The sequence below is a fragment of the Mya arenaria genome, chromosome 10, assembly GCF_026914265.1.
Source record: "Mya arenaria isolate MELC-2E11 chromosome 10, ASM2691426v1".
NCBI lineage: Eukaryota > Metazoa > Mollusca > Bivalvia > Myida > Myidae > Mya > Mya arenaria.
The window spans coordinates 57,922,691-57,939,680 of record NC_069131.1 but is presented as its reverse complement, the minus strand read 5'-3'; the positions used below and the strand labels follow the sequence as shown (position 1 = coordinate 57,939,680).

Genomic DNA, 16,990 nt, shown 5'->3' with positions numbered 1-16,990 from the left:
ATTGTTGTACGATATAAATTTTGTGACCCAACATGAAAACATATTGGGTCACCGCGTGACCAGACCTGGACCAATGGCGTTGCGTCATTTATGTTGGAGGCGTGATTTTAACAATTACCCCTCGATTGCCGACGTTATCGATTAAAACTATATAAGCATGTTGGTTTAAACAGGATTTATTTCGATAAACAGTACAATATAAAGAATGCACAAATTAAGCATAATTAAGTACATACAAGTAAAAACGCAGTCAAGATAAATTCGATTGAAAATCCATAGTGTTGGTCAAAATGTATTCACAGAATTCAAAAGAAAGTTTAAAGCTAAAGAAGTGTGTTAAAGGTCCGCTATCTTTAACAATTGCGACCGTCGATTTATATAATTGAAATAAATAATTGACATTTTAATACAACTGCGATGCAACTTCCCAAACTCGCCTCAAGTATTTGTAAATGCATATTTCTGAACGTGTATTTGACTATTAAGTACAATTTATTCGACATTACGGGGTTCTGTAAATACTTAGTATCAATTCCATTGTAAAAGTAAAGACATTAGATTGAACTCAACAAGAACAAACTGCATATCGAAAATAATGAAAACTTATTTATATGTAATGGATATGTCTATGATTTTCTTCCTGTTAAATTGCTGTCGTATTGTTCCAAGAACAATCGCAAATAAAATTTTCCGTGATATTGCCTTTCGTAGGCATTTCAATTAGTTTGCAAACACCTATCGTGAAAAAAGTGCCTACAAAACGCATAATAGTCTTACCGTTTATCACAGCGGACCTCTAAAGCAGTCATGATAGGTTCGATCATCATTGCAACTATGAATCGTTTGTGTTATATATTAGCGCTCGTTAAAGAACCAGTGAAGCTTTAAGAAGGATTACAGCCCTACGGTGTGCTATAGGCCACAGCCTTACATGACTTAAAACGGTGTACATGAATTTAACAACCATCACACGAACAAATAGTACAGTAAGATGAAATTGGTCATGAATGAACAACAGTAGTCCGTTCACTGTAACCCAAAATCTACCTTCGACGTACAAATAGTAAAGGCACAATTATGTTTACGGTCATAACGCATACTGGGCCAAATCCGTACAAACCTCGCCAAGTTGCGGGCACACAGGTTTTTCAAAGACACCTTACAAGCTGAATATTATGTTACCCTAAATATGTCAAATTTTGAACGCCCCACCATGGTGCAATTCCGTTGCAGAATTCTACCTTTGTGGATCGGGACTGGTCGTAAGTTCAACGAGCTCGTGGCCGAACGGATATGTACCATGTGCAACGCCGAATCGTGTTTCTCCTCTGCTGCCGACTTTCTTATAATCATAGACGAGATATTTACGGCAATTCATGGAGTGAAAATATGTTCAGTACAAAAATCAACTCACGAACAATTTAAATACCTTCTAAATGACTGCACTGGGAAAACTGCAAACACATTTTTGTACAACCGTTTGCTATTAATATGCGAAGTAGGGTGTAAAGACATGTTTGAAATTAAAATAAATAACACCCAAAATACCATTTGTATCTGATTTGCTTATAGTATGACAGTATTAAAACAGTATTATTATCAACTGTATTTGAATAATATGACATATTGGCCCATTAGGTTGGGTATTCTCTTATTTATTCTGAATTCGTTTACTAAATAAATGTTTATAACAAATGTCACTGAAATAGGCATTAACTTTATTTACTACTATTCTCACCTTGGCTTACAAACGTGGGTGCGCCGATGGCGTAGGTAAACAAACGTACCCAACCTTTCCGTACACGTTTACCGTTTATAGTCATTGCAAAACGTAACTCATAGAGTGATAAATTTATCGGTACAGTTATTTTGATGCGGGTATACTGTTTTTTGTTTTTGTATTAAAATGAGTATTGACTACTGTTTCTTAATATCTTTTATTCATGAACTATGACGTCTAGGATGACCAAATGATAAGTCACAGTAAAAGGGAAATAACTGATATTGTATATACCTCTAGTATTTTTGTATGTAGTGTGTATACGGTCGTCGCTCTAGCTCACTGCATTGTGCCTCTAAACGTGGTTAATTCCTTTGCGTCTACGAACCCTTTTCCTTGTTATTTCATTATTGTTTGGATATAATTTAAATGAAGTAAATATAGCGAACTGATTTTAACTTCATTCAATCCGCAAATTTATATTTGTCGTTCGGTTCATCGGTTCGGTATTGTCGAACATTGATTACAATCATAATCTTTTTTTATTTTTATTTTATACAACATTAAGAAGTCTTCACTGTCTTAATTAATTCAACAAGTTTTTAAAGATAATGTACATTTTAATGGACTTTTAACGGCTGGTACAATGCTTCTATGCTTCTATGATAATAAACATCCATAATAGAGCCGTTTAAAAGTGCATAAGCACCTTAAATTCAATTAAAAGATTAGATGCATTACTACCAACTTATATCCAAGAGTGGATAAGAAATTCAAGATTTTTTTGCACGAAACCAAGACAATGAACTGATAATATCAGAGAAAGCGTCAAAATATTTTAATTGTTAATTTGCAATTAAACCTTTTATAACATTTGATAGCTGTAACTGAATCAAAGTTTAAAAAATGTAATGTTTCAGGGAAAAACTGTACAGAATTCAGTTGCTTCTTATGTTCTTGTTTAATCTATTTCTATGCTTAGCGTTATTGGTTTGATTGGTCTGTCATAAAACTAAAAACAGATCCTTAGCTAACAGACACAAAAAAACCGTTATGATATGTATCATTATTCATCGACTCACGAATGACAACAGTACAACTATTAATTGTTAGTTATTTATGAATATGTTAGCGCAAATCACTGTATAAACCAGTCTACTGCACATTCACAACAAGCCCGACTCTGCGGGATCAAGCAACATTAATAGAACTGTTAAATAAGCACCGGGTAATAATGCGGACGATAAACTAAGTGTATTTATCTGTTATAGCTTTTTGATGAAGATAAACTGTCATTAACATTTTAATTATGATGCGCTGAATTAAACTGAAATAAGAAAATACATGCATTAATAGTCTCGACAGATGACTGGTGTTCCCAACTGATAGGTTTTTAAGACTGTACACTTAGATTGTCCTAAAATCTCCTAAATTCGGTACTGTTAATACAGAATCTGCAATATTGACCACAGATCTTGTAGATGGAATACTAGCCATTATTACGAGGTATAAAGCAGGACTTTTCATATTTGAAAGTTCAGGTAGATTTGTCATTTTTTAATGTTTAAATACGTTATCAATTCTCACGCATGAATGAGCTTCTCCTGAAAATAAAATTTGACTAGCATTTCCTATTATAAATAGAATATTATTTTGCGCAGATATACAATAAACTTATACATAATACAACCCAGAAGATGTTATATTTAAAGATTAATGCACATATGTTCGGATACGGTTATAAATTAATTACCCAAATCTACTATAATAACACCCGTGTACATTATTAATGCAAACAATTAGTATCGATATAATCAATTAAACACAGATGTTTAGTGTTTATTTATTTAATTCAATTATATATATGAACATGTTTTTTTACGGTTTAAGAATAGAGTATTACTGAGTATTACTGATCGAACATATAAAAGGTGTTGAATTATGATTAAACATTTCAATGCTTAAACTTTTTAAAAATGCATTACATCATAGGATATGTTGATAAAAAAGATATAGAAAAAATCAAGTGCAAAAATTGCACTTGATATTTATATGAAAAGTACCGAAACAAGCTCAGTAGCCGAACAGTTTAAACATAAACCCCGTTTAATGGCACGGGTTAAACGCCAAATACATAGAACACAAAAAACAAAAGTCACAAACAAGATACACGAAATAGCAGCACAAAACTCCACAAACAAAACAGTGCATATATACTAAATAAAAACTAAGTGTGTTCATCAAGGATTGAGTTATTGAGTCAAATTTTAATTTATAATATTTGAGTTATTAGTAATTAATAATTACATTTTATGCTCTAGGGATAATATTCTTTAAATTATTGCGAATTGATAGTTATCAACGTAATTCGTACGACAATGCGCTTTTCAAAAGAGAAAGATATTAGTAATTTTGAATCGTGCATTGACGTGGAATATTAAGCTGCGCTTGAGTTTGAGAATAAATGAAGTACTTTTTTGTGGTATTGTGGCACTTGGTGTTCTATTCCTACGGTAGTTCCTTGTTAAACTGAGTAAATTAAAGTACATACTCTACTCTTCTAATGAAATTATGTATTTCATCAACTCCCTGCTAGATTTTTACATTATTACATCATAAAATAATGTTTATAGCTTGTAACACAATTCTGGAATGTAATAGTTGATTAATGGTGTGAAACCATCAGACAGCATATCTTTTAAGTGTAAGAAAAGCATTCAGTTCACGTAAAATAATGGTATTGTCCCAAAGCGTGCATTGTGATTGTACCACTAAGAAAACTATGAAACTGAAATTCCACAGATTTGTTAGCGGTATATAGGGGCTTTTTTAATTAGCCCTCAAGTGTGTGTTGTGCGATAGGTATACACTGTAACGCTTTGAACTGTTCGGTACGCAAACTAGCAAGTTAGTATTACATGAAAATTGAGATGTTTCGGTTCATAATCTGGTGCGGGGGTTTCATGACTTATTGTAAAAGTTTTTTTCTCACTTGAAAACTTTCATTGATAGCCCTTTGAGTGTAAACCGTACATATCTTATATCTAATAACTTATCTCTGTTTCATAAGTAAGTGTGCACTATTGCAAACGTGGGATATTCTTATGTTCCCAGTAATATATGAAATGTACCTTGCATTCGCCTTAAATACACATCATGCAAGGTGCCCTGACCAAAGTAAAAAAAAATCATCGCGTTTAATTTACCTCGATTTAAAAGTCAGAGAGGATGATGGATTTGTTTTTAAAGTACGGTTGAACCCCGTTGGCTCGAACTCTCAGGGACAGGCGAAAATGAAGTAGATTGTCAATAAAATGTTATTTATGATGTTATAACGTGTTAACATGCTATTTAAACCATGAGTGTATATATGAAAGGGTTTAAGTATTGAGTTTTATTCCATTAAGCTCAGAATTCATTATCTTGGTGTTTGTTTTCGGATTAGATTTCACAAGGCGCTTAATCAGCAAAATTTCACTCCAATCAGACACAGCATACCGGATTAAAAACTAGCACTAACCATATTCTGCATCATTCACTCACAATGTTAGTATATAGTATCAAACGCATTTAAGTACTATTTAAAAAAACAACAACAGCAAGGCAAGACTGTCGCATACACACACTGTTTAACGAAACGCACTGTTATTTTAGACAACATAATTAAGTATCACTAATGTTTTACAAGCATCTAAATTCACCTACTCCTATTCATCAATAATCAAACGGAACCTTTAAAATTGATTATTAAACATTACAATCCGAAAGGTTAAAAACTTTCTGTGGTTAGTAAAGCAATCATTTTACCAATACGATGCCTACTTACTTATGAAGTAATCTTAACTGACTCAAATTACATTGTATCTCGAATCTCTAATGAAAAGCTTATAAATAGTCTGAATGTGCATCCATAGTTTTAAGTCCCGTCTGTTAGAGATGAAAGAAGATGAAGGGCAAGGTATGCAACAAAACAGAAACCTATTGTAAATTGGAATCGTTCTCAATAAATATCGATGACTAGCATTAACAGAGCAGCTAGTATACATTGGAATTGTTTTCAATAAATATCGATGACTAGCATTTACAGAGCAGTTAATACGGATTTGAGGTATTCTAAATAAATATCGATGACTCGCATTAACAGAGCAGTTAATATACATTGAAAGTGTTCTAAATAAATCTCGATGACAAGTATTAACAGAGCAGTTACTATACATAGAAAGTGTTCTAAATAAATCTCGATGACTCGCATTAACAGAGCAGTTACTATACATTGGAAGTGCTTTAAATAATCTCGATGACAAGCATTAACAGAGCAGCTACTATACATTGGAAGTGCTTTAAATAATCTCGATGACTCGCATTCACAGAGCAGTTATTATACATTGGAAGTGCTTTAAATAATCTCGATGGCTCGCATTAACAGAGCAGTTAATATACATTGAAAGTGTTCTAAATAAATCTCGATGACAAGTATTAACAGAGCAGTCAATATACATTGAAAGTGTTCTAAATAAATCTCGATGACTAGCATTTACAAAGCAGTTTTAAAAGGAAGCCGACCCACACATATGAAGAATTTGAGCTATAAATAGGGAGAAAGGCAGATATGATCAAATAAAAATATCAACGTTGCAGCTATTTTAAGTTGCATAATTGGTGAAACAGAGAAAGGTATACCACGCTTTGAAAGTAGAACTTCCAGCTGGTCCCAAATCGAAGTTGAAATCCCACAATATGCAATTATATGACCTGTTCTCTTTCGTATTTATATTCAATTACATGGTTTCCGACATTAAGGCATTTAGACTCTTTGCCGACGACACCAGACTCTACAGTAAACTCTGATCTTTCCCTTATACTATCATGGTCCAAGACGTGTCACTTTTCTTTTAATCAAGCAAAAACCGATTCAATGTTATTTTCGGGTAAGCACAACAAGCCGCTACTTTGGCAAAGTTTTACCTTTAGTCACATTAGATTTGTAGTTTCACTATATCATAATTATACAGCATATATCAAAATAATAGTAAATTTATATTCAAATATTTACACTTTTATTTCGATGTTACAATTTGAGATTTTTTGTACTAGCAATGTCTTATTATTAACAACCGTCTTATGACTTTACTCATATAACAGTTATTACAGTCCAAAAGTAACTTGCTAGGTTTTAAGTCTAATAAATCAAAATGTTAAATGAACTACAAATAAAGCTACATGAACTTCGCCTTCTCTGGGGGAGCATAGACACCGTCGAATAAACCAACGGAGCAATGACACCCGTCCGTTTAAAACATTCGAACATTGCAAGAAACAAAGACCGGTACACAAGGATAAGTTTGTTTGAAAAACAATGGTAAAGATAGATGCAATTTAATTCAGTAGTAAATCAGAAAATATGCCAGTATTAAAAGAATTAAAATAACTCAAAATAGTTTTAATCGCTAGCAGCTTTAGAAGACATAGTTTAGGGAGATATGCAAATATAATAAAGGTCAAATTTAACATGGTCACTGAAATGCATGTATTTTATTTGGAAATTACCTAAACCAATCCATATATCGATCAAAACAAATATGTGTAGGGTTGGGAGGCAAAAATAGGTTCGTTTGGGTTAAAGAAACCCAAGAATGTTGTACGCATTGACAGGTCAGCTTTCAAAACCAAAAAGTGTAGGGTCTGTATGAAAAATAAAGGTTTGGTCGGGTTCATGGAAACAACGAATGTTTTGTTTTGCCTTAGACAGGTCAGCGGCTATTTGACAGTATCATCGGAATCCATATGGCATTAAACCGTTCCTTAGCTCCTATATCTTGTTAATTGTTAATATTTTCCAAATAAAATTGATCATAGTCTGGCTTTAAAACATTAACTTTTCAAAGATGTGTTATGCGACTTTCGATAATGTCAGTTTTAAATAATCAACCCCTACTGTGAAGCTTGGAGTGTACTTCGTTTAAAAAAAATTAATACATACTATAATATCCCTGAATGGGATAGCTGGATGTAACATGCACATATACGCGTCTTCCTGCAAAGAGACATCAATTCAGATATATTTTGTAATCCTTACTGATATTTAACTTCTGTCTCTGAGAACACCGTACGTTTAAATTGAATGATCAATCGAGTGAATGCCCTCATATGACCATTGTAGTTCAGATAACAAGAAACATCAAGCAGGCAATAATAGTCGTAATAGTATGCTCATGAAAAACTTTCAACCGGATTTGTAAGATTGATAATGCAGACAATACTGGTCGGAATAAAAAAAATGAACATTACGGTCGGGATAGTATGCCAATCAACATTGTCATCAAGATCATAAGATAAATCATGCCATAATGAAAGCTTATTCACACAGTCATGAAGATTGTAAAAACTATCACGTATGCAGAAATGTCCAGGATAGTAAACCCATAAACGTTGTCATCATGAACGGTTAATATTGGAAAATAACTTCTAAAGTTAGAGACCCGTGAATTCTGCATTCTACCTGATTATTGCATTTTGTCATAAACATGTCATCAAAGAGTTGATAGAAAAAGTGTTCAAGTCATGTTCATGATCCCGTTAAATTATCGTAATTGGTCAAAATACGATTTTCAAAAACAACTTATTATTGACTTCAAGGTTTAGATCTATTCAATTGGGAATGCATAAGTCGACGAATTGAAGGGTGAACATGGATTACGTACGTAGGACTTCGTGATTCATACATAATTGCAATTCTACGCAGGCGACATGAGATCGACGCAATTCGTAGATTTCGTAGTGGGAATACATCATAAGTTTTATTTTCTAGCCATGTTAATGACCATTTGACCTTAATTAAAAAAGTAAGAACATCAGCAATACCTAGGAATGCTACCTGAGAATTGGTGTGTTTAAGGGTGTTTTTGAAGATCGATGCTTGCGCTATTAGACATACAATTATTTTTTCTTGCATGCATGTTATTTTTCTCTCATTTTGCTATTGACAATCATAGTTTTTATAAATATATATATATTCCGAATTTCTAACAAAAAAGCCGCAATTGGTGTTATTCTCTATTTTATATTGTTGTTTGACATGACGTAGTTCCCTGCGGGATATTTTTAACTATTGCTTTAATTTATTTAGGTACAAGTTACAAGTGTTTCATAATCTGAAAGGGCATTTTAAAATGATACTGCAGACCAATTTAAGTCTCATCAAAACCGTGGTAATATCAAATATCCATTAGAAATAAAAACAAATTGTCTGTCACAGCAAGTTTGGCTTCTAGTATACTCAATTCTTAAGGACTATAAAATCATAATTTTTGAAGCAATATTTTTAATATCGAAGAAACAGATCTTTAATTCCATTTAAAGATATCATTTCTTTCATGCTTTCCTTTGGTTAAATGAGAAAATTTTAATAACCGTGGATTATTCCTCAATAAATTCATCGTTTAAAACAGTGAGTTAATCGAATTTTCAAATATATAATTTCACAGTTTATCAGGTTTTACCCGCTTCACTGTAAAGATCGAAGCATAAACGCAAACAATGCCGGGCATAAAATGCAATGATGTCATATATTTTCGTCTCCTGTATGACCTCATTTGTTTGAAAAATATGTCGGTTTTCCTATCAAATATCATCTAAATCGTTTTTTGTTTTAAATTAGAGCGGGAAAATAATGGCAAAATTATTTGTGTCAATATTGCAATATACGAGAAAAAGCCACCTTAGAACTAACACTTTTGTTGCTCACTCGGTGAAACATATAGCATGTCTTGATCGCTATGATAAACATACGTACTTTTTCTTATATAGTGTATATGCACTAGGTTGTTTGTGGAGTTTTGTGTTGTTGTTCCATGTTTCTTTTTTGTGATTTCTTGTTTTTGTGTTCTATGTTTTTGGTGCTTCTGTGCTTGTTTCTGTAGATTTTTTATATAAATATTGAACAAAAAAATTAATATAAACAATACTCTTCTATGTATTTCTTTTTTAAAACAAGTGTGGGAACTATTAACTCGTTTTACTTAATTTGTCTAGCATTAATGAACAAATACAATACTCAGTAAATATATTATTTGAAATTCCTCGCATAGTTATTACGTTCAAGGTGTGTGACAATGCTATTCATATCATAAATGACGTCGCCAGCCATACAAAGTTAATATATATATTTGATATAATTTTAATTTAACTACTTTTTATTACGTCACTTCATTTATGAATAGCGTTATAACTATTCGCATCATATTGCGACGTTTTATGTACTTAGAACTGAAATTCATCAAATTAGTATTTACTATATAATTTAAATATTACAAGCCAGGCTCCTTTTTACAATTTAGAACACAAGTTTAATGAATATATTCTATACTATCCCATTACAATTAAGATTTAGATAGAAACACACTCAAACGAAACAAATCAAATGGTGTTGGTTTATTCAAAGGATATATATATGGAGACATAAATGGAAACAGATATTATTTTCATACGTTTATTTAATACCTCTCAAGCTTGTCATATACAAATGTAATCCTTTTCAACGTTATGTCACGAAGAAAGTATTGACATAATTTGCGAATCACGCGGTGATTTAAACTAATTTACACTAATATTCTTAATAAGAAAAATGTTATATTATAACAATTAAACTCAAATCAATTTGCTTAACAATGGGACACTTAATTCAAAGTATTTTATTATTTGTCCTCTCTTCTATTAACTTCTCATTATGACGTAAGCGGCATAACCAAGACAGTGTTTACCTTACAGGCTAAAAATAGGTTCATTTAAACACAATTGAAACCAATGGAACCTTTAAGGGATATATTCATGAAATTTAACTTTTAAGAAAGGTACATTCCGTTTGTGATATTATATACATTTATTGAGATATGGCTGAATATTCAATCACGAAAAACCAAGGTAAAAATGTTGTTATATATATCAAATATGGCGCGCCTATTGTGTTTCTACGAGAGCAAGAGACTTGTTTGGCAATAGGAGGCCGGATGAAAATGAATGACTAAATCACGTTGAGCTGTTTATAGCGATTGCCAATACAAATAATTCTGCACATATTTCAGGATTACAACGAGTTGTCGGTATATGGCGAATTTATTCGGACTTGGAATATAAAGTTCAATTGATGACCGAAGGGTACAGCTACAGGGTAAAACTATACATGTATCAAATACAAATCAAGGGAGATTGAGTAGAAAAACACTACGCCTTTTCGCGTTGAAAACATTTCCCTCTCAGCTGATGATGGCAATATCTCACGCAACTTTACCCTTTTGGGCCTTGATATCATATACAATATGCGCAAGCAACTCCGCATAGGGGAACCATTAACAAATTTTGAAACGGACAATAGGCTCATTTATAGCCGTCAAAACCTGTTCAACGGAAGAGCCTCTTCCTCAAACTGTTCAATTCGGTTATTGTGTATGCTTTCACTACAGACAAAATAAAGTGACTGGTAACCCGGTTGACATTCCAGTTCAAAGTGCCACCAAAATGGTATTTATTTCAAAACAGACCGAACGATAGGGTATGTAATAGCTGTAAGAAGTCGGGTCACAAGCAATATGACTGCTGAAAAGATTCCCCAGATTCAGATACGGAGTCGAAGGCGTCTGGCAATTTTTCTCCGAACCAATGTCCAACCCAAGAAGGCCACATTAAATCATTGTAGAAAGCCGCATTCTCGTGATCCTGGTCGCAAAATGTCCTCCACGAGGAACGCAAGTAAAGGCAGTCGTCAGAGGTCAATGGACAAATTCGTAAACATGGCCTAGAAAGAGAACAAGCAGGAGACTTCAAAGTGAAAGTTGGCCACGCTCAACGTCGTTCTCCTTCAACATATGTTGACATTATGCACGACAAAATAGATACTAATAAAGAAAAAATAGTGATACTTTTGATTGCTTGTTTCGAAGTATATGAAATTCTGCATTTATACACGGACTATGATTTTGATTTAATATGATCATGATTACGTCGAAAGTTTTATTGCATAGTTATCACGTATGGTGTTGATTGTACCCCAAACATACGGCGTTTATTAAACACATTTAATCATGTACGACACATGTATATAATTTGAAGAATTATAATCAATCAACTATTACATACATATATAAAACAGTATTTAAGAAAGAATTAAAAGTATTTTTTGACGCAAGTAACATGCTAAAATACCCTTTTTATATGCATGAACCTACTTCGTTAATACGTTTATTGTGTAAATAAATTATTTATAGTACGACTGTTGCTCTCCTTTTACTTCATGTATTATATAAGAATGTAAAGAATATCTTCTCGTCTTACTTTTTCACATTTTATCTTCCAGCTGTCAAGGGTTAAGAGATCATAAAAAACGTCTACGGCTTAATGAATATTTATCTAATCAAAAAGATTCTCCTTTAGAAATTAAGCTAAACGCAAACTATGCAAAACTTTGCGAAGGTCTTTTCACAAAACGGGGAAATTCAATGTGGAAATGCTTTAACGTCAATAAAAAATAACGAAAGCCGCCGATTCGATGGCTTATCGGTTGAATTATATTGAAAAGTTTGGAAATTAATGGGACCTTTTTTTCTGTGCCGTTTTGAATGATGGATTTTTGAAAACAAAATCTGCTACACACAGAAAGTCAGGGATATTGTCTTTTTTAAAAAGGGGGGACCTACAAATAGAGAAAAATTGAGACCTCATACACTTTAAAATGTAGAGTACAATATTGAAGAAAAGGTTTTATCACTAAGGCTTTAGAGTTATATCCAACATTGTAAGTTCAAACCAACAAGGTTTTATCACAAATTGTCTTAAAGGGTACAACCTTCGTCAAATACAAGATATAATAGATAATGCGGATTATTTTCACGATAACTCTATCACTTGGATACAAACTTTGTATGACACAATTTATATAATGGAATGAAATCAAATCCTGTATTCGCTATAATATGGTAATATGTCTGAACTCAGGTTAAATAGGCTACATGGAACGTAATTGGCTAGGAAAAGCCAAGGAGTATTATTTTGAACCTGGTTATATAAATAATTTAAATAAACCAATAAAAGCGCTTGATATTTATTTTGGTCAAAAGCCGAAAGAGTGCACATCTTTAAATTGTGATAATAGTATAGAAAAATGCAAAGATAAAGTACGAAAATGGTCAAAGGTAAACAATTATGGAAAACACAAATAAAAAAACTCTACTTGTTCCAAAATTCAACTACGCCTTACATGCATCATGGTCATTCCTAATTATGAGATTAAACACAATCATACTAAGCTTTTTATTGAATAACAAAAAAGAAAACGAAGAACGCTGTAAAAATTAAAGGTGGATTAAATATTATAGATTTATAATTTTACATTCATTCAATACAATAAAATGGGTGAAATATTAAAAAGCGAAAAATGATACTAAAGTATATAATTAAAAAGTTTTGAAAGGAATATTTGGTTTTTCAATGAATTTAGATAGTTCCAAAACCATAGCAACAAACCATTTATCGACATTCTATCGAGTTTTAATCACGTTTTCAATAAGGCTGTAAATGTTTAACCTTAATCTCCAAAGGGGTATTATGCCATCATAAACCATGTTCTTTGGGGCAATAAATTCATTAAGTTTCACAATAAATCACTCATCTTTTTAACTGAACTAATTCTAACATATTTTACAAACAATAATAAAATAATTATACTGTTTTACAATCAAGGCTATATATTCGTATTTGATTGAAAATGAGGTACTTAACCTATGGACGATAAGTAAATTCCTTATTCTTTATTCCTTTTCCGAATAAGGAATAAGGAACTAGTTCCCTATTCCTTTTTCAAACTCGAATAAGGAATAGAAACTTTTTAAGTAATACATTTTTTTTTCAAATAATTATGCAAAAGTGGTCTACATAAAACGTTTTCAGAAATGCATTGTCTATTCAAGAGAGTTTTAGTGCTTAAAGTGCTTTTAAAACGCTCCAAATTCCGAATAAGGAACTTATCGTCCATACTTAACCTCACGTTCATTGCAAATAGCTTGGATTTCATTTTATAAAAATAAATATTCGATAACAGACAAGAGAATTATACAACTCAAATATATAATTTTAAACAACATTTTCCTTGTTAAGAAACATATCTAGGGTATGGCCGACTCCCAAATTGCAATATTTGCAACACATGTGAGACATATGAACATGGTTCATAGATTGTTCACTCTGTTTTGCAGATCGTTTAGAATGCCTTTTGAAAATACCGGGTAAACAAGAATATTAATAAGATGGCAAATATTATATTTTGATATACTATTAGTAATCCTCAATATTTGTATTTAATTAATATTTCCCACTCTTATTGTAGCATATATAAAGCATATTTTATCAGCAAAAGTAGACGAGAACAAGTCGATACTTTGCATATAGTTAAAATGAATGTTTCATTCTATTTAAATACAGTACTGTTAGAACATCGTAGAGATGTTTAATTAGCTTTGCCAGATATTTTCGCATAACATAATTATTTAATGGATATCATGTATTGCAACTTCGTTCTTTTATCATATATGTGTTGAATAAACTTTGAAAAGAGAAAAAATACCTTTAGATTAATACAAGAACGAAAGGAATTATTACCGGGAACTAAAAATAATCGTGTAGAACCATTCAGCGTTAAATTATTAATTCCGTCAATTTTTAGTTCTTTGTAATGTCGTTGTCTTTTAACAAACTTGAAATAAAACAATAGTGAAACATTACATCTATTAAAGCGAAGACAACACTTACATCTCTTATATAATATGAAGCCTATTTTGAACAAACAACACAAGTTAGCGCGACGTTCTCACGATAAGGTGGACATTTTAACGCCCCACACTTTATCTGAACAAAATAAAACAACGCGCCATTCTGATTTCCATTGTCATTTCCTTCGGCTTCCTCAGGAGTTCCGTCCATGCAAACCACTTCCTTGTTTGAAGCATGTTGGTAGTATTCCGACATCAAATAGCCCGAGTACTCCGTCTGCCATCCGCTGTAGCAGGTTTTCCTCGATGGAATCATTAATACGCTTCTTTCTATAACGCGGCAGACAGCACAGGGGACATCTTTGTTATGTAAGTTAGCATGGAAAGTCGCGCTACTTGATTCATACTCAGCACCGTAGAGGAAGGAAACGTGTTCCGACTTTTGTCCGTCGCCGTCAAAGACAGGATCTTTGGGTAGACATACGTAACTACTGCTTCCTCCTGTATGTGAATAATCACCACCCCCTGCAAACCCTTCATAGACCAATTCTGCATCACCAGGACATGATCGTCGGCCCCATCTGGTGTAGATACTGCTGCTCGCAAGATTCGCTGTCTGTATTGATTCAACTGTCTTTGATATTTCAACGTCAGCTGATTGCATTGTTGCTATTTCATTCTTCAGGTCTTCCATCGTGTTTGTAATGTCTAAAGGGAAAGTATATTGTAAATTTCTGACTGTGTCCTACTTCTTGACAAAATAATAATTTTGATTGCCGGTTAATCGTTCAGACTTTCATTGTGTTTAAATAATATTGTTGTTCTCTGTTAATGTGATGACTTGTTTTATTTTCAAATGAAAAGAAATAAGATACATAGCTATAATCTGACTTGATTATAATAAGAATATAAATATATACCTGAAAACCTTTCCTCTATTGAATCAGTGATTGCCTTCAAGTTTTCGTCCATTGCATCCATTTTAAACTCCGATCTTATCATCTTTTCTAAGAGTTTTTCCTCATAGTGAAACCTTGAACATACTGGTTCTCGTACAGAGTAAACGGTTCCCAAAGCTATTGTAGACAAAATAAACCATAGTAATTCCATTTTGCAGCTAATCGGAGAGTTGAAGTACTACATTTAATATAGGTTAGCTACAAATGTTGAATAAATGTGGAAATACTAGTTACGGTAGAATCATTATCAAATATTGTTCGGAGTGTTATTTGTCAGTTCCCTTTTAAGATAACATGCCTACAAAAGATGTGCGACGGCCTTTAACAATGTTGAAAGCCATCGATAATAACCTCTTAGCAGGTTGTTTAGATACAGACAATTTATCTTGGTCTATTTGTTAATTAATTCTATAAATCGTCTTTAAAACTTAAAATCTGTCAGAATGCACAAGAGGTGTTTGCTTTTGGATATGTTCACATGGTCCTTATTTAGCCTACCCGCATAACGACAAGATCTATAGCTGCTAGTGCTGGTCCGGTTTTTAATTAATATATGTTTTTGAAAGGGGTGATACTCGAACTCATCACCATAAATTGTATTGTGTGAAGGTGCCTTTTGTATGAATAGTATATGGTAGACGATTTGTCGAGCTGTTATTATTATTATTATTATTGAATGCTTTGATTTAGTGATTATTTATCAGGCAGCTTCAACCTTAAATATTCGTGCTAAGCAGTTTGTTAAATAATATTACACTACTACTGTATCCTTATTACCGTACTAAGAGTATTTGATGTGAATAGGACAGACATACAGAAATGTTTATCGTCGTAAACATGTTATTTACAAGTTTCTTGACAAAATAAGAAATTTAACTTTATTAATTCGGTGACTCGAAATAAGGTGCAATTATGAACATTACAGAAGAAAGAGCATGTGCAAAAGCCAACGAAGCAATATTGTGTACCACTAACTAATATATCCTCAGACAATATTTATGCAAAAAGCTACAGAAACAAGTTCAGTAGCAAAACATTTAAACATAAACCCGGTTTAATGGCACTGGGTAAACGCCAAAGATAATATAACATAACATCACAAACAAGAAACATGGAAGAACAGCACAAAACTCCACAAGCAGCACAGTGCATACATACTATACATAAACTAGAACTCCGCGAGTCGGATGTGTCGCCTGACGAATTATTTACTGTCGACATTATAGCTGTTAGATTGGCATTTTATTCATTTATAGACAATGATGTTGCCATTTAACTTTCAAGTGTAGGTGGCATTTGAACTGAAGGTAACAACGTTAAGCCAGGAGCAAGCAATTGGTTCTATAAGCAAAAATGAGCACAATAAATACTGAAGTCAATGACATTGAGAAATAATTTGAAGATAATGGTTTTACGCTTTCAGGTGTGAAATGAGCATCTCTGTCTTGCTTCTGTCTAAACTGCTATCCAAACCGGTTAATGATGGCATGAAGCATGAAAATTAACAAAGGGCAATAACTCTAAACATATAGATGCATGAGTTACTGTTTTTGTGC

General features: G+C 32.6%; 1 protein-coding gene across 1 annotated transcript; it reads right to left on the bottom strand.

The window, feature by feature from the left end:
- Positions 1-12,848: 12,848 nt before the first annotated feature.
- On the bottom strand, positions 12,849-15,662 carry LOC128204111 (short-chain collagen C4-like). The gene is made up of 2 exons (XM_052905459.1): positions 15,396-15,662; positions 12,849-15,183 (listed from the first exon to the last, which is right to left on the bottom strand). The coding sequence occupies exons 1-2, from the start codon at positions 15,583-15,585 to the stop codon at positions 14,537-14,539; spliced, it is 837 nt and encodes a 278-aa protein (XP_052761419.1). The 5' UTR covers positions 15,586-15,662; the 3' UTR covers positions 12,849-14,536.
- Between the last annotated feature and the right edge of the window lie 1,328 nt (positions 15,663-16,990).

Excerpts from the sequence above, each read along its gene's own strand:
- LOC128204111 (XM_052905459.1), bottom strand. The coding sequence starts at position 15,585 with ATGGAATTACTATGGTTTATTTTGTCTACAATAGCTTTGGGAACCGTT. Across the intron at positions 15,184-15,395 it reads AATAGAGGAAAGGTTTTCAG|ACATTACAAACACGATGGAA; the intron begins GTATATATTTAT and ends CTTTCCCTTTAG.